Below are 21847 nucleotides of genomic sequence, written 5' to 3' on the forward strand. Positions count from 1 at the left end.
TGAGCCTCAGTTTCTCCATATGTAAAATAAGGGGTTGGGATCACAGGACCAGATGGCCTCTGAGGCCCCTCCTGGCTCTTGGTTCTAGATCAGAACACCAGGCAGCCCCCCAGGACCCCCCAAGGGTCCCCATTGCTCTAGCACTGCGCCAAGCAGGACACAGGCCTGGTCCTCCCTGCAAGGTGGGGCTGGGGCTGGTGTCTCGGCTGCCTCGGAGACCAGCATCGTCTGGCTCTGTTGCTAAGGCCCGCTGGCCAATCAGCAGCCAGCAAGGCACATCCATCTCTGTTGCCATGGCCCTGCTGGGAGCCAGCCAATGGGGAGGCGGGAGTCAGGCTCCTGTTGGAACATCAGTCATCTCCCCATCCTGCCGCCTCCCTGGCAGGGGTTCTGGCCGTTCTCTTTGTTAGAAAGGCCACCAGGGCCCGTGATGGGTTCAAAAGAGGCAGACATGGCAGCAGGGACCGAGCCCTGCGTGGAGACAGATCTGGCTGGATATGTCTGGATCTCAGCGCCAGCCACTCCGCCATCTGCAATCCCCACCCCTTCCCCACCCCCAGCATCCCAGCCCCCCAAAACGACATCAGCCAATACCCCACCAGTGTGCCCAGCCCTCTCCTCCCAGTGAGAACCCCATCTTACAGATGAGAACACTGAGGCTCGAGCAGCTTCTTTCATTTACTGGCCATGGGACACTTGGGCTCCAGGCCCAGTTTTGTTGCTCACTACCTGTGGGGCCCCAGGCAAGTCCTTGGACTGACCCCTCTTGGTCTGTTTCCTTTTCTGTCCAATGAGGGTTGAATTTAGATGATGCTTCCTGTGCGTGGCTGGGCTAGATGTCTGCTGGGGCCCCTCCCATGATCCATGGGCCCCCTGTGCCCCCACCTCTAAGATCCTGTGTCTGGAGGGCAGTCACCAGCACCCAGAGCTTCAGGTTCTCACCTGGGCCACACCAGCGACTTGTAACCCTTTCCATGCCAGTCAGGGCTTCCATGGGCTGTCTGGGGACCCCTAGGGACCCCTTCTTAGATCATGTTTCTAAAAGGATAAAAAAAATGGGATTCCAAAAGAAGTCACTTATGTTTATGTGGATTGGATTTCTCGGGGTCACACAGCTAATAAATGTCCCTGGTGGGATTAGAACCCAGATCTCTTGGCATCCACATCCAGCAATCTCTCCTCTGTAGAAAAGAGAGAAGAGGAGGAGCGTGGAGCAGAGAAGGGTCTAACCTTGGCCAGGTTGGGCGCCCCCTTCTACAGTGTTCTGGACGATCTCCCCCACCTCTGGCAAGCCCGGCTGTGGTCCCCACTGTCAGTCACCAGCCCCAAGCATGTGCTTTCAACAACCTTTATTTGGCAAACGTACTTCATCAGAAATGGAAGTCAACATCTCCCCCTTCTTCCTGACCCCCCAAACCAGGATTGCCACAAAAGGGGGCCCCCTGCAGGAGCCTCGACAATCCTGGTCTTGATGCCCCGAAGAGGACCAACAGCCCGGCTGGTGGTTTTCCCTGAGAAGGACGGCAAGAGCCAACCTGGAGGGCGGCTGATCCTAGGGTTCGAGAGCCTTGGGCTTCCTTCGCTCTCTTGGAAGCTTGCAGTAAAGACGGAAACAAGGAGGACCCAGAACCCTGGAGGCAAGGACGGAGCCTCCCTCTAACCTTAGGCACGTAGGAAAAAATTAGCCAGGACCAAACTGGGCCCCACGGGAGGCCCACCTCCGAGGGTCTGCCTGGACACAGCATCCTTGTGAACGAGAAGCTGACAAATCGGGAGAGCCAAACTGCCCTCCCTGGAAACACCGTAACAAACCAAGCTGGAGGGGCCAACAGGCCCCCCAGATTCACCATCGGAACAGAAACCTGGCCCCGGGGAGCCGCGAGGGTGGCTTTGGCATTCCTCTCCAACATGGAGGAAAGCTGAGCCAAGCAGGAGCGCCTCACACGCGGTTGCCCCCAGAAAACTCGAAGAGCAGCAGAGCGGCCCAGAAAGTGTCGCTGGAGTTCTGCTCGTTCAGGGACTCCCCCGGAACCTGGAACATGAGACACACAGTCAGAGCTCCGCCTGGGGGAGCGGTGCGGGCGAGCCGTCGCTTCCCAGAACTCTCTCCTCCTCTGTGAAACCCCGGGGGTGGGACGGAAGTCCCCAAAGGCTGGACCTCCTACGGGCTGCCCGACACCGACTAGCCGCACGGCCACAAGACGCCGTTCTGACTTTCTTGGCCTTGGTTTCCTCCCCTGTACAATGAGGGGGAGCGTCTGAACGCCCGGAGGCACCTTCCTCCCTTTAAAGCCTCCCCTCCTTCTGCAGAATCCCTAATGAGGAGTCCAAAGAACTCCTCTGTGATGGGGAGCTCGCTCCCACTTTGGGGCAAGCCGGCTTCATTCTCCCGAGATCCAGGCTCTGAGACGGCTACCCAGAAAAGAAGGAAGCTCGGGGTGGATGGAGGGCAGCTGGGAAGAGGGGGCCCCGGACCTGTGATTTCCCTGACACTGATATCGGCGACTCCCAGAGGAGGAAATTCCCTCCGCTACAGTCTGTGAATTCATGAACGAGCCAGCGCGGGCTTGGCGCAAAGCACTCGGTACCCTGGAATCTCCGCTGCCTAGACCGGCGAGACGGAAAATGACTCGCCCGAGGTCACACATCCAGCATGGGTCAAAGGAGGGCCCCGAACCCAGCACTGACTAAGCCCCAGCTGCATGCCTGGCCCTGTCAGACCACAATGGGAACAAGCCCTGCTTAGCCTTCGCTAGTGAGGAGACTCGGGCCATGTTCCTTCCCCTCCCGGGCCTCAGGCTGCCCGCAGGCCTGAAGAAGCACCCTTTGCTTTTTTACTCCCTTCCGATCCATCCCAGTGGCGCTAGGCAGCCGGGGTCACCCAGCGGGGACGCTGAGGCACCCTGGCAGCAGGGGAGCTGCCCCGGCTTCGTTTCCCAGGCCCAGCACGGCCCAGGCAGCAGCGGGGCAGGGGGCGGCCGCACAGGGCCAGCCCCTGGAAGCCGGCAGGCCTGGGGGCGCCCAGGGAAGGAGACCCTCCCGCGAGGCCGCCCACTCACCCGCACAGAAGTCACTGCTTCCGCCTCCTCTTTGCTCACATCCAGATCCTCCAAGGCTGCGCCGGCGCTCCCCGCAGGGGCCAGGTGGATCTGGGGGGCGAGAAGCGGGCGACGTCACCCCCCTCCTCTGGAGGAGCCTCCCGCAGAGGCGAAGGAGGGTCGGCCCGGAGTCGGCGAGGGAAGGAGCTATTCTGCAGGCCCACAGACCAAAGGGGAAGCGATCATTCAGTCAGTCGCCAAGCGCTGCCCGGGCACCGAGCTGGTGCCAGGCCTACAAAGACAGCCACGACCCGGGCCCTGTCCTGGGGGAGCGCAGCCCGCGGGCCGGGAGCCGCCCAAGGAGCGCCAGCCGCGGGGCAGCCTCGAGCGTCTCCCGCCCTCCGTGGGGGGCTCCAGGCCGAGGCTGGGGGGGCAGAGCCGGGATTCCCACCTGGATCACCCCTGAGGCTCGTTCCAGCTCCACCAGCCGGGAGCCCCGACCCAAGGGGGCCCGGGAGGGAGGAAAAAGGGGAGGCACGGGGGCCGGGGGCGCTCTTCTACCTGGCGGGTTCCATCAGTGTGTTAAGAATAAGACTAAATGGGGGCAGCCGGGGGACTCAGTGCAGGGAGGGCAGGCCCAGAGCCGGGAGGTCCTGGGTTCCAATCTGGCCGAGTCCCCTCCCCCCATCGTCTAGCCCTTATTGCCCTGCCCTGGAGCCCGTGCCCAGGACTGATTCTAAAGGGAAGGAGAGGACTTCAGGGGGAGAGACGGGGGTTCCCGGGGAGAAGCCCAAGGAGAGCCCTGAGCCCCGATAGCGAGGGAGACTGCGGCAGCCGCGGGGACCCTCACCTGGCCGTACTCCATGTCCCGGGGCTCATCCAGGCTGGAAATCTGGCGCGGGCTCGGCGGCTTCTCCATCCCCATCTCTGAGGAACTAGAACACAACAGCCGCCGCTCGCGTGCGCCACCCCACAAGGCGCCCCTCCCCCCCGGCTCGTCCTCCGAGCCTCGGTGGTGCTCCGGCGTCCGCGAGCTCCCTCCAAGACGATGCTGGAGCAGCCGCTGGAAAGGCCTCGGACGGAGCCCGGCTGTGAAGGGAGCAGCCGGCTCCTCCCGGGAGGGAGGGGGGACCAGCAGGGAGAGGCTGCCACCCGCAGGGCGAAGGACCCCGAGCCTGCTCTCCACGGGAGCGGCCGGGCCGCCATCCCCTCTCACGCCCCGAGCGTGCAGAGCGCCTCACAAGCGGCATCTCACTGGAAGCAGCCCGTGGGGCTGGGCTGCTGGTGTGAGCTCTTGTGAGGGCCTTAGAGCCAGGAATCAGAGAAAGGGGGCCTTAGAACAGGTGTCAGGGCTGTGAGGGAGCCTAGAACGGGGCTGTCAGGGCTGAGAGGGGGCTGGGAGAGAGCCTAGAACGGGGCTGTCAGGGCTGAGAGGGAGCCTAGAACGGGGGTGTCAGGGCTGAGAGGGAGCCTAGAACGGGGCTGTCAGGGCTGGGAGGGAGCCTAGAACGGGGGCTGAGAGGGAGCCTAGAACGGGGGCTGTCAGGGCTGGGAGGGAGCCTAGAACAGGGGTGTCAGGGCTGAGAGGGAGCCTAGAACGGGGGTGTCATGGCTAAGAGAGAGAGAGTCTAGAACCAGGGCTGTCAGGGCTGGGAGAGAGCCTAGAACGGGGCTGTCAGGGCTGAGAGGGAGCCTAGAACGGGGGTGTCAGGGCTGAGAGGGAGCCTAGAACGGGGGTGTCAGGGCTGAGAGGGGGCTGGGAGAGAGCCTAGAACGGGGGTGTCAGAGCTGAGAGGGGGCTGGGAGAGAGCCTAGAACGGGGGTGTCAGGGCTGAGAGGGAGCCTAGAACAGGGGCTGTCAGAGCTGGGGAGAGAGCCTAGAATGGGGGTGTCAGGGCTGAGAGAGAGCCTAGAACTGGGCTGTCAGGGCTGGGAGAGCCTAGAACAGGGTGTCAGGGCTGGGAGAGAGCCTAGAACAGGGTGTCAGGGCTGGGAGGGAGCCTAGAACAGGGGCTGTCAGGGCTGAGAGGGGGGCCTAGAACAGGGGCTGTCAGGGCTGAGAGGGAGCCTAGAACAGGGGCTGTCAGGGCTGGAAGAGAGCCTAGAATGGGGGTGTCAGGGCTGAGAGGGAGCCTAGAACGGGGGTGTCATGGCTGAGCGAGATAGTCTAGAACCAGGGCTGTCAGGGCTGTGAGGGAGCCTAGAACAGGGGCTGTCAGGGCTGTGAGGGAGCCTAGAACAGGGGCTGTCAGGGCTGGGAAAGAGCCTAGAACAGGGGCTGTCAGAGCTGGGGGAGAGCCTAGAACAGGGGCTGTCAGAGCTGGGGGAGTCCTGGAACAGGGGGTGTCAGGGCTGGGTCTCGGAGATGATCTAATTCAACTCCTCTGTTTGTAGCCGAGGGATCTGTGGCATAGAAGAGAAGGGTCTCGTGCAAGGCACCAGGCCTAGGAAGGACGAGCCCCTCGGGGTAGTCCTGGGTTCCGGTCTCATCGCCTTGGTCCCCCTGCCCAAGGCGGCAAGCTCTGTGGGCTCAGGCTCCCCCTCCAGGGCAGAGCAGCGGCAGTGCAAGGGCCCAGGGGCCTCTACCGCCTCTCTGGGGTGTCCACATGTCGGGCCTCCTCCATTTAATTAAGAAACCCGGGCTGAGGGGCGGCTGGCTGAGCCCTGGCTGGTCTGCCCACCGGGGACGAGGCCTCTCCCTGGGCCCGGCTGGCTGCACCCCTATTTGTAAGGGCAGGGGGGGGCTCTGGGGGGATCGAGAGGGGCCGGACTCGGACCTTCTTCACGGGGTGGAAGGCCCCAAAGTCTGAGGAGCCCGACTTGCTCTCCTACCTTTGTGGAAGGACGCATTCGAGGGGTCTGAGCTGCTGTTCTCGAAGCATGAAGCTGCCCACCTCTAAGCCCGGCTGGCCGAGGACCACTTCAGGGCGGGGGTCCATGCCCACCCTGGGGGCAATCCTGCCCGCTGGAGCTTGGAAACCTGGGGCAGAGGAACTAGAATGAAGCCTCTCCTGACCAGGCCCCTCGAGTGCTGCGTGCCTGCGCGTTCCCCCAGAAAAAGGCCCTTCCAGCTCGGGGATGCTGGGATTCGTGCCGGGCCGAGACCCCCGTCAAAGAGCAGGACACAAGCCAGGGCTCAGCCACGGGCTCTCCGGGACGACTGCATAATCCAGCAAGCTCCTGGGATGGAAACTGAGGCTCGGGGAGACGCGTGATCGGCCCAGGTTCACACAAGTAGAGAGCCAAAGAGCTGCTGTTTAAGCCCGGGACTTCGGACGCCTTCCTCGACTCCACCAACATTCCAGGGTCCCTCCCAACCCCGACACCCCCTGTTCTAAGAGCCCTTCCAAAAAGGAGCCAATCCGCTCACATTCCTTAAGAGCCAGCCTTGGAAACACCAAGTCCTGGTTTCAAATCCTGTCTGTACCACTTCCTGCCTCTGGGACCCTGGGCAGCTCACACGGGGGTCCCGATGCCCGAGACTTGGGCTCCCCCTTCCTTCGTGGTCCCCTGGGGGTCCCCTGCCTGCCACACTACAAGCAGGCCCTGATTTTCAAGGAATACATGCAGTTGAGGCTTGGGAAGGAAGAGCAGGCAAAGGCCAGAGGTTATTAAAGGCTAGCCTGGGGCTGGCCATCAGAGTAGCCTGAGGCGGAATCCCATCCTCTCCCCAAGACTCAGTTTCCCTATCTGAAAAAAATAAGAGTTCGTCTAGATGGGAGGTTTTTAACCTGGGATGCACGAACTTAAAAGTGTTGGTAACTCCCTTAGAAATAATTTCTTTTAGGGGCAGCTAGGTGGCACAGTGGATAGAGCACCTGGCCTGGAGCTGGGGGGTCCTGGGTTCAAATCTGACTCCACGTCCCAGCTGGGTGACCCTAGACAAGTCCCTTGACCCAGTTTGTGAGCCCTGAAAATCAGGGTTAAAAACCCTACCAAGCAGGGCATTCTAAGTGAGTGATGCACTGAAATAGGGAAGGGCAGAGCCTGGAGCCTGACCTGAGGACCTGGGATCCCAGAAGGCAGAGAGGGGTCCAGGGGAGAGCGCCCCTGTGGAGGCCGGCTCGTGCGACATTCCTGGCACGGGTGGCAGGAGCTCCAGTGCTTGGCCGTAGGCTGCTTCCTGGACCTGGCCCGGCAGGGGCTCACAGGGGCCCAGCAGGAAGTTGTCGGGCCAGGGCGCCAGGGCAGGGATCACGGGGCCTGGCCTGGCGGCGGAGGCAGGAGGGCAGATGGCGTTGCTTGGGCCTTCCAAGGGGTAGCTCGGTCCTGAGGTCAGCAGGAGGGTCCGGGGGTCCTGGCCCAGCTTCTCCACCGGCATCTCGTTGCTTCTCACAAACCTGTGAGCACGGCCAAGAAGAGGGAAGTGCAGTGCAGAAGGCAGCCCAGGGTTCAGTGTGCGAATTCCAAATGAGCCACGACCCAGGGCAGAGGCTCTTAAGCGATGCTAGAACCATAGAACTTTAGAATCTGAAGGGACTTGGGAGGCCTCTGGCCCAACCCCCACATTTTTTAGAGAGAAGGAAACTGAGGCCCAGAGAGGGGCAGTGGGTCATCTAGCCTCTGACTGAAGAAATGGAAGGACGGAGATGCCACCCCTTCCCTAAGCTGCCTGACCTCCCTTGGGCCAGCTCTCATTGTTAAGAGATTCACCCTGGCATTAGGCCTCAGTTAGCCTCTCCACTGCTTCCCGTCCCGCCCACCCGGGTCCTGGTTGTCCTCCCTGAGGCCAAGCAGCACAAGGATGCTCCTCCTTCCACAGGACAGCCCAGTTCTCCTAACCAGAGGCAGGGGCAGAAATGGTGGGCAAAGGCTCGAGGTCAGGAAAATCTCTCTGCCATTCACAAAGAGCCCAGGGAGGAGTGGGCGGCCTCTGGAGGAGGTTTCCAACCAGAGACTGGACATCTGCTCTTTGGGATGTCAGAAGGGGATTCTTGGTCAGTAGGAAGTGGTCTCGAGGTAGCCAGAGGCCCTTTGAGCTCTGAGGGCCAGTCAAGAAGCATTTAGCAAGGGCCTGTGTTCCAGAGCACACCAAGGAGGGCAAAAACATCCATCAGCCCCTGGAGCAGTGCATCGAATGGAGGAGACAACAGGGAAGTAACTATGTATATGTGGGATGCCTATAGAGGAGGAAGGTGGGTTCGAAAATTCCCTTTGGTGGATGAATGGAGCATGAGCAGGATGAGGGAGAGACATGGAGTAGGTCAACCCTTCAGAAGTTATAGAAATAGTCCAGAAGATGGGCAGCTAGGTGACATGGTGAATAGAGAACCAAGCCAGGAACCAGGGAGGTCCTGGGTTCCAATCTGGTCCCAGACATTTCCCAGCTGTGTGACCCTGGGCAAGTCACTTAACCCCATTGCCTAGCCCTTACTGCTCTTCTGCCTTGGAACTGATACCCAGAAGTGATTCTAAGGCAGAAGGTGAGGGTTTAAAAAAATGTCCAGTTCTGAGGGACTTATGAGAACACTATCCACATCCAGAGGAAGAACTGTGGGAGCGGAAACACAGAAGAAAAACAACTGCTCGATCACATGGGTCAAGGGGATATGACTGGGGATGTAGACTCTTAAGTGATCACCCTAATGCAAATATTAATGACATAGAAATGGGTCTTGATCAATGACACATGTAAAACCCAGAGGAATTGTGTGCCAGCTACGAGGGAGGGGGGAGGAAGAGGGGAGGGAAAAGAACATGAATCATGGAACCATGGAAAAATATTCTCAATTAAGTAAATACAAATTTTCAATTTAAATTAAATTAAATAAGCAATGAGTGATTTTCTACAGAGGTTAAGGCTGGATAAAGTGGTCAGAGAATCATCTGCTTAGAGGTGATCATTGAACTCTTGGGAATGACAAGATAACCAAGTAAGATAGCAGAGAGGGGAAAGAGAAAAGGGCCCAGGACAGGGCCTTGGGAGACCGCCCCGATTCGTCGGTGCCCCAGGAAGGAACTGAGGGGATGAGGACAGCAAGTGGTTCATCATGGCAATGAAGCGAATCCCGCTCACCCCATCTTGTGACCCAGTTCTGGAGCCAGCTCTTCAGTGATGGGCCTTGTCCAAAGTCTGACGGGGAAGGAAGGCTTATTCGATCTGGGAATCTGAAACCCCGGACCTGCTGTTCACAGACTCTTTTTTATTTTTATTAAACCCTGACCTTCCGTCTTGGAATCAATACAGTGTATTGGCTCCAAGGCAGAAAAGCGGTAAGGGCTAGGCAATGGGGGTGAAGTGACTTGCCCAGGGTCACACAGCAGGGAAGTGTCTGAGGCCAGATTTGAACCTAGGACCTCCTGTCTCTAGGCCTGGCTCTCAATCCACTGAGCTACCCAGCTGCCCCCTTGTTCACAGACTCTTAACCAAGGCCCCAGGTTATGCTGACCAGAAACACTGGCAGATCCTAGGATGGAGGTCAAGAGTTTCTCCCAGGTGTACAGCTCAAGCAACCCAAATGTCTTGTCTGAAAAACAGGGCCCCGGCTCCAGGCTCCTTGGATTGCTCCCAGATCCTTGGGGGGGGCACCTCTTTTCCTGGAATCAGGGAGCTGCGTCTATTCATTCTCCCCCTCTCCAACGTGGAAAGTCCCTCATCTTTCCTCCAATTAGAAACCAGATGGCCTAATGCTGGACTGTTTCCTTTTCACTAACTGGCCTTACTTGATCATTTTCAATGTCGACAGTATCCGAGGCCCCGTCTCTGGGGTCCAGCCCTCAGCTGAGGAAGGGGCCTGGTCCCGATTTGTTAACACATGGGCATGCGTCGTTTAATAAACCTTCGCCCCACACAGTGAACCTTTGGTTTCCTCATTCATTCCCTCTTTTGCTAGTTCCTGCTGGATGGAGACCGCAGCAAAGACTGAGAAGGGGAGGTCAGAGAAACAGGAGACATCGGAATAACAAGACTGGGCAGATGCTGTGATCAAGTTAGGCTGTGACAAGCAGGGAGGAAGGGGTGGGCCTTGGACTGGATTTTGAATGACAAGGATAATTAGGAAAAGCATCCAGTCTGGAGTCAGGAAGACTCGTCTTCCCAAGTTCAAATCCAGCCTGGGATACTTCCTAGTATCCTGGACAAGTGACCCTGGGCAAGTCACTTTCCCCCCATTGCCTGACCCCTACCGCTCTTCTGCCTTGGAACCGACACACAATATTGATTCCAAGACAGAAGGTAAGTGTTAAAAAAAGAAAGAAAGAAATATTTGGCACAAAGGAAAGACTGAATCTGAGGTTAGAAAACCTGAGTTTGATCTGGAGTCCCCTTTGAGTAGCTGTGTGACTTTAGACAAGTGCTTTCCCCTTTCTGGGCCTAAATTTCCTTCTTTATAAAATCAGGGGGTTGGACTAGCAGGCCTGGGGGGATTCCTCCAGCTCTAAAATACTGTGATTTGGGGGGGCAGCTGGGTGGCTCAGAGGATGGAAAGTCAGGCCCAGAGACGGGAGGTTCTGGGTTCAAATGTGCCCTTAGATGGTTCCAGATGGCAAGTCACTTCACCCCTGTTGCTTAGCCCTCACTGCTCTTCTGCCTTGGAACCAATACACAGTATTGATTCTAAAACAGAAAATAAAGGGGTTTGTTTTGTTCTGAAAGGGCCTTACCTGGCATCCAACAGCTTGGTCAGCCCCTCCTCCGGGGGGCACCTCAGGCCGAGCATGGGTGGCTCCCATGCCAGCTCACAAGGACCCAGCGGGGCCTCTGGTGGGCCCAGGTGAACGTCTCCCTGGAATCCAGCTGGAAGCAGAGAAGAAATCCAGCAGATGACGGGGTTCGAGGGCTCTTCAGCAAACTGTCCAGCCTACCTGCCTTCATTTCTCGGGGGTGCCGGTCCCCCCTCCCCACGAGGTGTGGAAGGAGCCTCAGTTTCCCTTTCTGTGAAATGGGGCTAACAATAACCAGCAGGACTGAGCTCGGGGCGAGGAAGGGGCCCAGAAGGGGCGCGATCTGCCCCCCGTCCTACCTTGGGCCTGGAGGTTGCACGGTCCGGGGTCCAGCCAGGCTTGGGCTTCTGGGGCGGATTCCCTGCCTGGGGGAAGGGCCTGACACCCCCCCTGCCTCTGCAGGGACGACCGCTGACGCCGGCGGTAATTGGCAAACCAGTTGTAGATCTGGTGGGCCTGCAGGCCCGTCTCCAAGGCCAGCCTCCCCTGCAGCCCCCAAGGAGGCAGAGAGAAACCAGAGGCCTCAGAAGTGGGGCCGGCCAGCGCCAGCTCCCTCCCTTCAGGCCCGACGCTGCCGCCTCGGCTGCCCCGCAGGATGAGCCCCTCGATGCCGCCTGGTGGCTTAGGATGGCCTCAGGACGGTCCTGAGGACGGGGGACGCCTGCCTGCCGGGAGGAGCTCCGGGCCGACCCTGCGCCCCAAAGTTCTTCCGGGGTCCTTCCCAGCCGCCGTCGCCGCAGGGCTCGGGCAGAGGACCCCTGCCCTGCGCCCTGGAGCCCCCGAGCGGCCCAGGCTGAGCACTGACCGCTGTCTCCTGTTAGCGGACCCGTCAGCCCGCCTGGGAGGGGGCACCCTCCGGCCCCCGGACACCTACCCGCTGCTCCCTGTTGGGGTTCATGGTCACCCCTGCAGCAAAGGCCAGAAGTCTCTGCCTCACGTCCTTGGAGAAGTTGCGGCTCTTCACGCCCTCGGGGCACAGGGAGGGAGGAGGGGGGTTCCTGGGGTGCGAGAGCCAGCGTGAGCCTCCCCCCTCCCCCGCCCAGCACCCCGGCCGAGGCTCCCCGTACCTCTTCCTGCAGCGGAACTTCTGCACGGGGGTGAGGGAGTCCACGTGGCACTTCTCCATGAGCTTGCGGTAGTGGATCTCGTTCCAGAGCTGGATCAGCTGCTCCCTCTCGCCCGCCTCCCTGCAGTGCTGGGGAGAGCACAGGAAGGCTCTTGTGGGGGGTCGCGGGCACCGGCTTCAAGTTCTGCCTCTGGGGGCGCCCCTCCCCCGGGCTTGGGCCACACAACTAGTGTCAGGGGAGCAGGGCGGCTCAGTGGATGCCCAGCCGGCCCAGAGACGGGCGGTCCTGGGTTCTAATGTGACCTCAGACTCCTCTTAGCTGGGTGACTCCGGGAGTCACCTGACCCCATGGCCCAGCCCTGACCACCCTGGAACCAACAGGTAGCGCTGGCTCGCCTCAGTCCTAGACTAGGGGAGCGCCAGTGCATGGGCTTTGTGGCCGCTGATCCGAGGGCCCGGCGTGAGCGGCCCCCCCGGCCCAGCCCCCCCCTACCTCGAGGAGCCGGCAGGCCGCCTGGTGCTGGCCCCGACAGGTGAGGACCAGCACGCACGCCCTGACCACGTCCATGCGGGCCAGGAAGTACTGCCAGTGCGGGCTGCCCAGCACCGCCTCGGCCAGCGGCTCCAGCCCCAGCGGAGGCCCGTTCTGCAGCTCGTGGCACAGCCGTGCCGCCAGGTGCACCAGCTCCAGGGCGGGCGCTGGGGATGCCCGAGTCTCCTCCAGGACGGCCAGGAAATGCTTCATCTTGACATCTAGACCCGGAGAAGAGAAGCTGAGGAGAGCCTAGAACAGGGGTGTCAGAGGGGCTGGGGAGCCTAGAACGGGGGTGTCAGAGGGGCTGGGAGCCTAGAACGGGGGTGTCAGAGGGGCTGGGAGCCTAGAACGGGGGTGTCAGAGGGGCTGAGGGCCTAGAATGGGGGTGTCAGACGGGCTGGGGGCCTAGAACAGGGGTGTCAGAAGGGCTGAGGGAGCCTAGAACGGGGGTGTCAGAGGGGCTGAGGGAACCTAGAACGGGGGTGTCAGAGGGGCTGAGGGAGCCTAGAACGGGGGTGTCAGAGGGGCTGGGGGCCTAGAACAGGGGTGTCAGAGGGGCTGGGGGCCTAGAATAGGGGTGTCAGAGGGACTAGGGAGCCTAGAATAGGGGTGTCAGAGGGGCTGAGGGAGCCTAGAACGGGGGTGTCAGAGGGGCTGAGGGAGCCTAGAACGGGGGTGTCAGAGGGGCTGGGGGCCTAGAGTGGGGGTCTCAGAGGGGCTGGGGGCCTAAAGTTGGGGTATCAGAGGGGCTGGGGAGCCTAGAACAGGGGTGTCAGAGGGGCTGGGGGCCTAGAATGGGGGTGTCAGAGGGGCTGGGGGCCTAGAGTTGGGGTATCAGAGGGGCTGGGGAGCCTAGAACAGGGGTGTCAGAGGGGCTGGGGGCCTAGAATGGGGGTGTCAGAGGGACTGGGGAGCCTAGAATGGGGATGTCAGAGGGGCTGGGGGCCTAGAGTTGGGGTATCAGACGGGCTGGGGAGCCTAGAACAGGGGTGTCAGAGGGGCTGGGGGCCTAGAATGGGGGTGTCAGAGGGACTGGGGAGCCTAGAATGGGGGTGTCAGAGGGGCTGGGGAGCCTAGAATGGGGGTCTCAGAGGGGCTGGGGGCCTAGAGTGGGGGTGTCAGAGGGGCTGGGGGCCTAGAGTGGGGGTGTCAGAGGGGCTGAGGGACCCTAGAACAGGGGTGTCAGAGGGGCTGAGGGCCTAGAATAGAGGTGTCAGAGTGGCTGGGGGCCTAGAGTGGGAGTGTCAGAGGGGCTGGGGGCCTAGAGTTGGGGTATCAGAGTGGCTGGGGAGCCTAGAACAGGGGTGTCAGAGGGACTAGGGAGCCTAGAATAGGGGTGTTAGAGGGGCTGGGGGCCTAGAATGGGGGTGTCAGAGGGGCTGAGGGACCCTAGAAAGGGGGTGTCAGAGGGGCTGAGGGAGCCTAGAATGGGTGTGTCAGAGGGGCTGGGGGCCTAGAATAGAGGTGTCAGAGGGGCTGGGGGCCTAGAGTGGGAGTGTCAGAGGGACTGGGGGCCTAGAGTGGGGGTGTCAGAGGGACTGGGGGCCTAGAGTGGGGGTGTCAGAGGGGCTGGGGGCCTAGAGTGGGAGTGTCAGAGTGGCTGGGGGCCTAGAGTGGGAGTGTCAGAGGGACTGGGGGCCTAGAGTGGGGGTGTCAGAGGGGCTGGGGGCCTAGAGTTGGGGTATCAGAGGGGCTGGGGAGCCTAGAACAGGGGTGTCAGAGGGACTAGGGAGCCTAGAATAGGGGTGTCAGAGGGGCTGGGGAGCCTAGAGTGGGGGTGTCAGAGGGGCTGGGGGCCTAGAATGGGGGTGTCAGAGGGGCTGGGGGCCTAGAGTGGGGGTGTCAGAGGGGCTGGGGAGCCTAGAACAGGGGTGTCAGAGGGGCTGGGGGCCTAAAGTTGGGGTATCAGAGGGGCTGGGGAGCCTAGAACAGGGGTATCAGAGGGGCTGGGGAGCCTAGAACAGGGGTGTCAGAGGGGCTGGGGGCCTAGAATGGGGGTGTCAGAGGGACTGGGGAGCCTAGAATGGGGGTGTCAGAGGGGCTGGGGGCCTAGAGTTGGGGTATCAGAGGGGCTGGGGAGCCTAGAACAGGGGTGTCAGAGGGACTAGGGAGCCTAGAATAGGGGTGTCAGAGGAGCTGGGGAGCCTAGAATAGGGGTGTCAGAGGGGCTGGGGGCCTAGAATGGGGGTGTCAGAGGGGCTGGGGGCCTAGAGTGGGGGTGTCAGAGGGGCTGGGGGCCTAGAACAGGGGCTGTCTGGGAGGGCTGGGAGAAGCTCTGACTGTGGAGAGAACTTGAACACAGAGCTTTTCTGTGCCCCTGCCCTTTGGTCTTAGAATCAGTACTATACATTGGTTCCAAGGCCACTGCGAGAGGTGTGGAGGTGAAGGAACCTGCCCCCGCTGCACAGCCAGGTAGTATCTGAGGCCAAATCTGAACCCAGGACCTGGGGCGTGGCTCTCTCCCCCGACAGAGGACGAGGGTCCTAGCTGAGCCAGAGGGCCCATCTGGGCCCCGCCAGTGTCCTCAGCGGAAGGGGGGGCAGGCAGCCCTCCCCGGTGTCCTCCTCAGGGATGACTCACCCTGCTCTGGGGAGAGCGTTGGCTGGGAGCTCTCAGGGGTCTCCATGGAAGAGCCTGGGGGGAGGAGAGAGAGGAGTCAGGGCAGGAGGGAGCCACTCAGAGGCTCTGGAGCTGGAAGGGTGGGATGGAGGGTCCTAGAAGGAGGGATGGCAAGGGCTGGGGGGACCTAGAACAGGGAGCAGGGTGGGGGCTGGGAGGGATCTAGAACAGGGACATTCACAGCAGGGGGCGCAGACCATGGCTGGGGAGCCCCTAGACCAGGGCATGTGGGGCCAGAGACATGGCAGGGATGGGGGTGGGGAGGGACCTAGAACAAGGGCATTCCAGGTATGGGGGGAGGGGCACTAGAATGGGCCGTCAGGAGTCGGAGGACCAGGCATATCAGAAAGGCGCAGAACCTAGAGGCCCCGAGGGGCCCAACCTAGAACCCAATCCCCAGGCTAGAACCCCGTGTCAGGCACAGGATGCCCGTCCCCCCCACCCGCGGCCTGAGGCTGGACCGAGGAGGGAGCGCCCCACCCCCTGGTCCTTGAGTTGAAGGGTCCCGGGGGGAGGGGCCAGACCACGGACTCACGCTGCTCCGGGCGGTGGGGGCTGGGCGGGGTCAGGGCTGGGGGTCCCGGGACCGCCCCCCTAGGCCGGGGCTGCAGAGGTGGCTGTACAGACGCTGGGACCCTCGGACCCAGGCCAGGCTAGTGGCGTCGAGCAGCCCAAGGTGGCGCCTAGGGAGGGGGAGGGTGGGGCAGGCGGCGCCAGGCTGGGGGGTCTTGCAGGGGGGGGCCACTTTGTTGCTGCCGAAGGTGACAGGCGTGTCCCGCCCCCACGGGGTCAGCGCCAGGTCAGAGCCTCTGCTGGCCCGGTGGGGGCGGGGCTGCAGGGAGCGGGGTGTGACCGAGGACAAGTCCCCTCAGCTCGGGGCCAGGAGATGGCCTGGGGAGGATTCAAGATTCCGAGCTGCCAGCATTCCTCAGAGCCAGGACATCCCCTGTTCTACGGCCCTCCCAGCACCTCCCCCCTCTGGCACCCCTTGATCTAAGCCCCTCCCCTTCTGGTACCTCTTGTTCTAAGCCCCGCCCCCTCCGACAACCCTTGTTCTGAGCCCCGCCCCCTTCTGGTACCGCTTGTTCTAAGCCCCTCCCCCTCCTGGTACCCCTTGTTCTAAGCCCCTCCTCTTCTGGAACCCCTGCTCTAAGCCCCTCCCCCTTCTGGCCCCCTATTCTAAACTCCTCCCTCTTTGCTGGGAGCCATCAGTGTTGTAAGTGTTCACTTAGTGTTCTAAGGCTCCTCCTGGTTCTCTGTAATCTCTTGTTCTAGAGCCTTCCCTAGATACCCTGATCTGGGTTCTAAGCCTCCTCTGCTCTGACCCCTCTAAGCACAGATTGTCCTAACCTTATCAGCCCTCCCAACCTGTTCTTTGGTCCCTCCCCACGGACACTCCAAGGTGTAGGGCCCTCCCCCAGGTCAGAACTCCCTGTTCTAAGACTGCCACAACCTAGACATGCCTCCCTGTCCTAGGCCCCGCCCAGCTCTAGTCCTCCTTTAAAGAAACTCCTGGCTCTGATATCCGGCTCTCAGCTGCCTCCCCATGGTGACATCCTGTTCTAGCCTTCATCTTGCCTGACAACTGGTTCTCTGGTCCCTTCTGACTGACACTGCAAGGTGCAAGCCACTCCCCAAGGTCTGACACCCCCTAGTTCTAGGCCCCTTCCAGCTGATACTCCTTACTCTAGATCCTTCCCAGCCTGGACACTCCCTGTTCTAGGCCCCTCTCAGCCCTGACACTCCCTGTCCTAAGGCCCCTATCCGCTCTGTATGTTCTAGGTCCCTCCTAGCACAGACACTCCCTGTTCTAGGCTCCCCAGCCTGGACACACCCTGTTCTAGACTCTCCCCAGTCGGGACATGCCCCTGTTCTAGGCTCTTCCCAGATGGGGCACGCCCTGTTCTAGACTCTTCGGGTCCTGACACGCCCTGTTCTAGGCGCCACTGACCAGACACTCCCCTGTTCTAGACTCTTCCCAGTCCGGACACGCCCTGTTCTAGGCGCCACTGACTAGACACTCCCCTGTTCTAGACTCTTCCCAGTCTGGACACGCCCTGTTCTAGGCCCCTCTAAGCCCTGACACTCTCTGTCCTAAGGCCCCTATCCGCTCTGTATGTTCTAGGTCCCTCCTAGCACAGACACTCCCTGTTCTAGGCTCCCCAGCCTGGACACACCCTGTTCCAGACTCTTCCCAGTCCGGACACCCCCTATTCTAGGCTCTTCCCAGTCTGGACACGCCCTGTTCTAGGCCCCTCTCAGCCTGGACACTCCCTGCCCCAAGGCCCCCACCAGCTCTGTAGGGTCTAGACTCCCCCCAGCTCCCTTCCCTCCCACACTGAGTGTGGGCACAGGCCAGCTGCTGCCGGGCTCTGGGGACTGGGTGGCCGCGGCGCCTCCTCCCCCAGCAGAGATGAGGCCGGGACGCCGAGGCTACATCAGGTTTTTATTCCTCTTCCGTATTTACACTCTGTACACTCACGCTGGCGTATGATACACTATTTCACAGAATTTTCTCTGCCCTCGGCCAGGGCGGCCCCGGCAGCTCCAGCTCCGGCTGGCCCACTCCGTGGCTGCCCTGCTTGGTCTCTGCTCCGTCCGGGGGGGCCACCACCCCAGGCTGCAGGTCGTTTGCAGCCCCCCAGCAGTTCTGGGCCTCTGCTTGCGCCCAGCCCTTTCTCCCGGAGGGCCAGGCCCCTTGCCCGGCCCCGGTGCTCAGGGCGCGCTGGCGTGCATCTTGTCCACACAGCTGGCCCAGAACGCCACGAGGCGGTTGTCGCGGTTGACGCAGAAGTCGGTGAAGTCCTTGAGCAGCCGGTCGGCAAACTTCTCGTCCCCGGTGGCGCTGGAGCGCCACGTCTTGGTCAGCATGGTGTTGTAGGCCCAGTTGTAGCCCACGCGCTCCTCGCAGAACATGTTCTGGCCGGTGGAGCTGGTCGAGTTGCGCCTGCGCCGCTGCTGGCCCGAGAACTTGCGCTTGGAGTAGGGCAGCTGCAGGAAGACAGTCCCTGTGGAGAGAGGAGCCGTCAGACCCACCCGATGGGCTGATGAGGGGTCAGAAGGCCCTCCCTGTGCCTCAGGAAGGATGAACTGGGCACTGGAGCCACACAGCTAACACGTGGCCTCATCCCTCCTGCCACTTCCTGCGGGTTGGCACAGGAGAGGGAGAAGGGCCCACTTTCAGATGGGCCCTGAACCCAGTCAAGGTCAGTCAAGGGGAACCCAAGTCAGGTGCCCACTGCTGGGCCAGGCCTCCTCTTCCTCAGCCCAGGGGCGGACAGAGGGGGGGCCTGGGGTCAGCCACTGCCTGCCCACCCCAGATTCTGAGATTAGAGGCCCCTTGGGCTCCTGCACCCACCTCTGGCTGTGCTCAAGAGCCCAGGCGGGAAGCCCCTCTCCTGGGAAACAGGCCAGAGGCCCCCCTGGACCAGCCCCCAGGCTAGGACCACAGCCTGCTGCATCTCTGGCCGCCGGGCCACCATCCCCAGAGCCGCTGCTCCGCCTGCTCACCTGTGACGTGGATGTACTGGGGCTTGTTCTCAGAAGGGAAGTTGAAGGCGGAGGCAGAATATTTGTCTTGTACAAATCCGAATCTGAGGAAAGAAAGCGAACCCTGAGTGGTCCGAGGGCTCTGGAGCCAAGGCGGCCAAGAGTGGGCCAAGGGGGCCACGGGTGCCTCTGTGAGGAGGAGGAGGCCACAAGGCCCCCAGCCCACCAGATCCTTTCCTCACTCCCCTGAGCATTTACCGGGGCACAGGGGAGCCTCTGGACCCCCAAAGGCCTAGAGTGCTGCAAAGTCATCAAGGCCAGACCCAGTGATAGAGTGGGCTCAGGGGTTCTGTTGTCCAAGGACCAGCCTACTCCTTTATGTAAGACCCTTTCCTTCTGTCTTGGACTCGGTGTATCAGTCCCAATAAGAGTTGCGCAATGGGGGTTAAGTGACTTTCTCAGGGTCACACAGCTAGGCAGTGTCTGAGACCATATTTGAACCCAATTTGAATCCCTATCTCGAGGCCTGGCTCTATCCACTGAGCTACCTAGCTGCCCCTAGCCCAACTTGGCCTAAAAAGGCTCAATGCTTATAGGCTATTGGGGGGCCCTGGGGGAAGAGGAGGGAAAACCCTTGATCCCCGAGTTCCCTCCTCCTGCTGCTGTCATGGGTTTCCGTGCTGACACTGTGTCATAATCTCTCTCAGACATAAGAGCAAACTGGGGGAGGGCAAGCCTGCCACCAGATTTGAGTGTGCCCTGGGCACCAGAGGCCCACACACATCTGTTTTACCAAGCCACATACCTGTGAGCCACAGCTTCTTGGAAGAGGTGCATCCGATCCCAGTAAGTCTCTGGTTCAAAGCCTAGGGGAGAAAGTGACCGCCATGAAGAGCCAGCCAAGAGGTCCCTCTTGGTTCTGGGTCTACGAGCCAGGGAGTCCTAGGTGACCTGGGCAGCAGAAGGACCATCGGACTGGTTCTGCTTGGCCCCACCAGCAGAAGCAGGGAAGAGATGGCAGAGGATCCCAGGGAGTGGGGGAGGCAGCTTTCAATTCTCCGGGCAAATGTGCCCATCTGTCAGAAGGGCTGTCCAAACTGGAACAGGCTGCCATACTTGGGACTAGATTCTCTGCCATTGGGGTACTCAAAGCAAAGGCCAAGTGAGAACTTGTTGGAATCTGAGAGGGAAACGCCTTGTTCAGGGGGGAAGCAGGGCTGGCCAAGATGAACTTGGAGGATCTTTTTCACTCATGAAGAGTCTGGGGGCCATTTTGGCCAATGATCCTTCCTCTTGGATGTGAGTTTCTTCCTCTATAAAACGAGGGAATGGACTCAATAGTGCCTCCAATTCCACAATTCCCTGTTTCTTTTTCTCTTTCCACTCTCACAAGAGCAATGGATGAGGAATCTAAAGACCCAGATTCCAAACCCGACCCCAGCACTATTTATTGCCCAGTCACGTGGCCTCCCCATGTTGGCCAAGTCTCTCCAGGTCACTCTGCCCTGGTTTCCTTGTCTATATAATGGGGACAGGAAGAAGGGGCTGCATCTCCCTTCAAAGGAGTCCCCAGAGCATCTAAAATCAGCCATGGATGGCCAAGCCTGGCCCCACAGCAGACAGAGAAGGCGCCTTCCTTCTGCCTCCTTCTCTGTAGGGGTGGGGGACGACAGGTGCGGATCGCTGTTCAAATACCAGACTGGTCCCATGTGTCCATTGGTGTTGCTGAACTGGTGGCTTAATTCTTTTTAATCTTTTTGATGCTTGGTAATAAGGAATGGCTTTCTGGAAGTGGGAAGGGGGATGGATACATGGGAAAACATTGGTGATAGGAAAATAAGAAGCAGCAATAAAAACTTATTTCAAAAAACCAGTGAGGAGGGGAAGCTGGGTGGCTCAGTGGATGGAGAGCCAGGCCCAGAGACGGAAGGTCTTGGGTTAAGATCTGGCCTCAGGCACTTCCCAGCTGGGTGACCCTGGGCAAGTCACTTGACCCCCATTGCTGAGTCCTTACTACTCTTCTGCCTTGGAACCAACATGCAGGACTGATTCTAAGATGGAAGACACGGGTTAAAAAAACCCCAAACCTGTCACGGATGGCATCAGTGGTCCCCACGCCACCCCAGGCTTCGGGAGCTGGTGCTCGTGGAGCCGTCCCCAGAAGTACACGCAGAGCCTGCGGCACCCCAGCCAGCCCACTCTGTATCTGCAATTTTCTAGTCAGGGCAAACTGGAGGTTGCCGGAACAACCAAAGGGCGTCATCCTTTTTTTAGGCTCTATCAGGCTTTTGTGTTTCAGAAAAATCTAGAGCATGTTCCCATGAGACAGAAGGAGGCCGTCAGCAGGGAGAAAGGGCTTCAGAGGCCGGTCCTCCATCACGGAAACCAGGGCTTCTGTCCCTGGTGGTAACCATAGCAACTGAGGGGATGCGCTGTTAAGCGGCTCTATTTAGGGCTGGAAGAAACAGAGCTGCTGAGTGCTGTGGACACAACCACGAAGCTGCTGCCCGAGCCTGAGCTCATCCTCCGGCTCCCCCCACAGCTTCCATCTGGAAGGGGCAGAGGGGGCCAGAGGGTAGGAAACATCCTGGCCCAAGCAGCAAGAGAGCTGTACAAAGGGCAAAGAAGAGCTGGGGTGACCCCTTCCAGCCTGGACATCCTGGGGTTCTGCAGTCACCCTTCTGGCTAGTGTAGGCATCCGCCTTAAACTTGCCCCTTCTGAGCTGCCCACAACATCCTGGGAAGGGATACACGAAGCTCCCTTTGCCCTCAGGGATGGGAATTCTCCCATCCTAAGGGCCTTCCTTCCAGGGCCCTTGGGAGTGGGGGGGGCAGTGTTAGCACCTCCCCCCATTTACCAGATGGGAAAGGGCTGGCCCAGGTTTGTCCTGGCTTTACCCAGCTAGGAGGGCTGGAGCTCAGGGCTATGGATTCCACCACTGATCCCCTGCTTTCCTCCTTTTGGCAGCAGCCTGATTTGGAGCGTGCCCTCCTCCGGCCCTTCCAGCACAGCCCCCTCCTTGGTCAGGTATGGCAGGGCAAAATGCAGAAGAGTAGCCAGGCCCCTGGGGTGGCACCTGCCAGGGTCTCCTACGAGGGAGCAACCTTCCTGAAAATGGCCCTGAATGCTTTATAGGGCAGGAGGGAGGAGGAGGAGGCGCTGTCCTAGCATGGAATATCCCACTAACCCGGGGCAACACCATCAGGGAGGACCGCGCTCCAGAACTGGGAACCAGGGGCGTGAATTAGGGAGAAAATGAGAGCCACCGAGGTCCCCTCGGCAGGCCTGCGGAGTGGAGGCCCAGAGTCTGGATCCTGGTCCTTCCGGTCCTCGCCTTCGGTAGGCCCGGACTCCTTAGGGGGCCAGGGTGAGAGGACCCCGAAGGACACTCCGCACCCCGGGCCCTTCCAGCTCTGCCCCTCTAGGCTGTAAAGCCC

The 21847-nt window shown here is 60.5% G+C and overlaps 2 protein-coding genes across 11 annotated transcripts in view; both read right to left on the bottom strand.

Annotated features, from left to right (window-relative positions):
* Positions 1-1334: 1334 nt before the first annotated feature.
* On the bottom strand, positions 1335-12519 carry ANHX (anomalous homeobox). Of its 2 annotated transcripts, none has more exons than XM_056821435.1 (10): positions 12260-12519; positions 11768-11895; positions 11575-11698; positions 11000-11186; positions 10641-10773; positions 7038-7378; positions 5871-6018; positions 3889-3973; positions 3060-3149; positions 1335-2032 (listed from the first exon to the last, which is right to left on the bottom strand). In XM_056821435.1, exons 1-10 carry the CDS (start codon positions 12509-12511, stop codon positions 1940-1942), a joined length of 1581 nt encoding a protein of 526 aa, XP_056677413.1. In that variant the 5' UTR covers positions 12512-12519; the 3' UTR covers positions 1335-1939. The 2 variants fall into 2 exon arrangements, with proteins under 2 accessions (XP_056677413.1, XP_056677414.1); XM_056821436.1 differs by having other exon boundaries at positions 3060-3250.
* Positions 12520-17352: 4833 nt separating this feature from the next.
* Positions 17353-21847, bottom strand: part of DEPDC5 (DEP domain containing 5, GATOR1 subcomplex subunit) — a 116113-nt gene continuing 111618 nt past the window's right edge. For all 9 annotated transcript variants that reach the window (XM_056821444.1, XM_056821443.1, XM_056821440.1 and 6 more), the window contains 3 exons: positions 19215-19275; positions 18431-18513; positions 17353-17928 (listed from right to left, as the gene is read on the bottom strand). In XM_056821444.1, coding sequence (XP_056677422.1) covers positions 17636-17928; positions 18431-18513; positions 19215-19275 — 437 coding nt within the window. In that variant the 3' untranslated portion in view covers positions 17353-17635. The remainder of the gene's footprint in view (positions 17929-18430; positions 18514-19214; positions 19276-21847) is intronic.

The sequence above is a fragment of the Monodelphis domestica genome, chromosome 3 (assembly GCF_027887165.1).
Source record: "Monodelphis domestica isolate mMonDom1 chromosome 3, mMonDom1.pri, whole genome shotgun sequence".
In the NCBI taxonomy this organism is placed as follows: Eukaryota; Metazoa; Chordata; class Mammalia; order Didelphimorphia; family Didelphidae; genus Monodelphis; species Monodelphis domestica.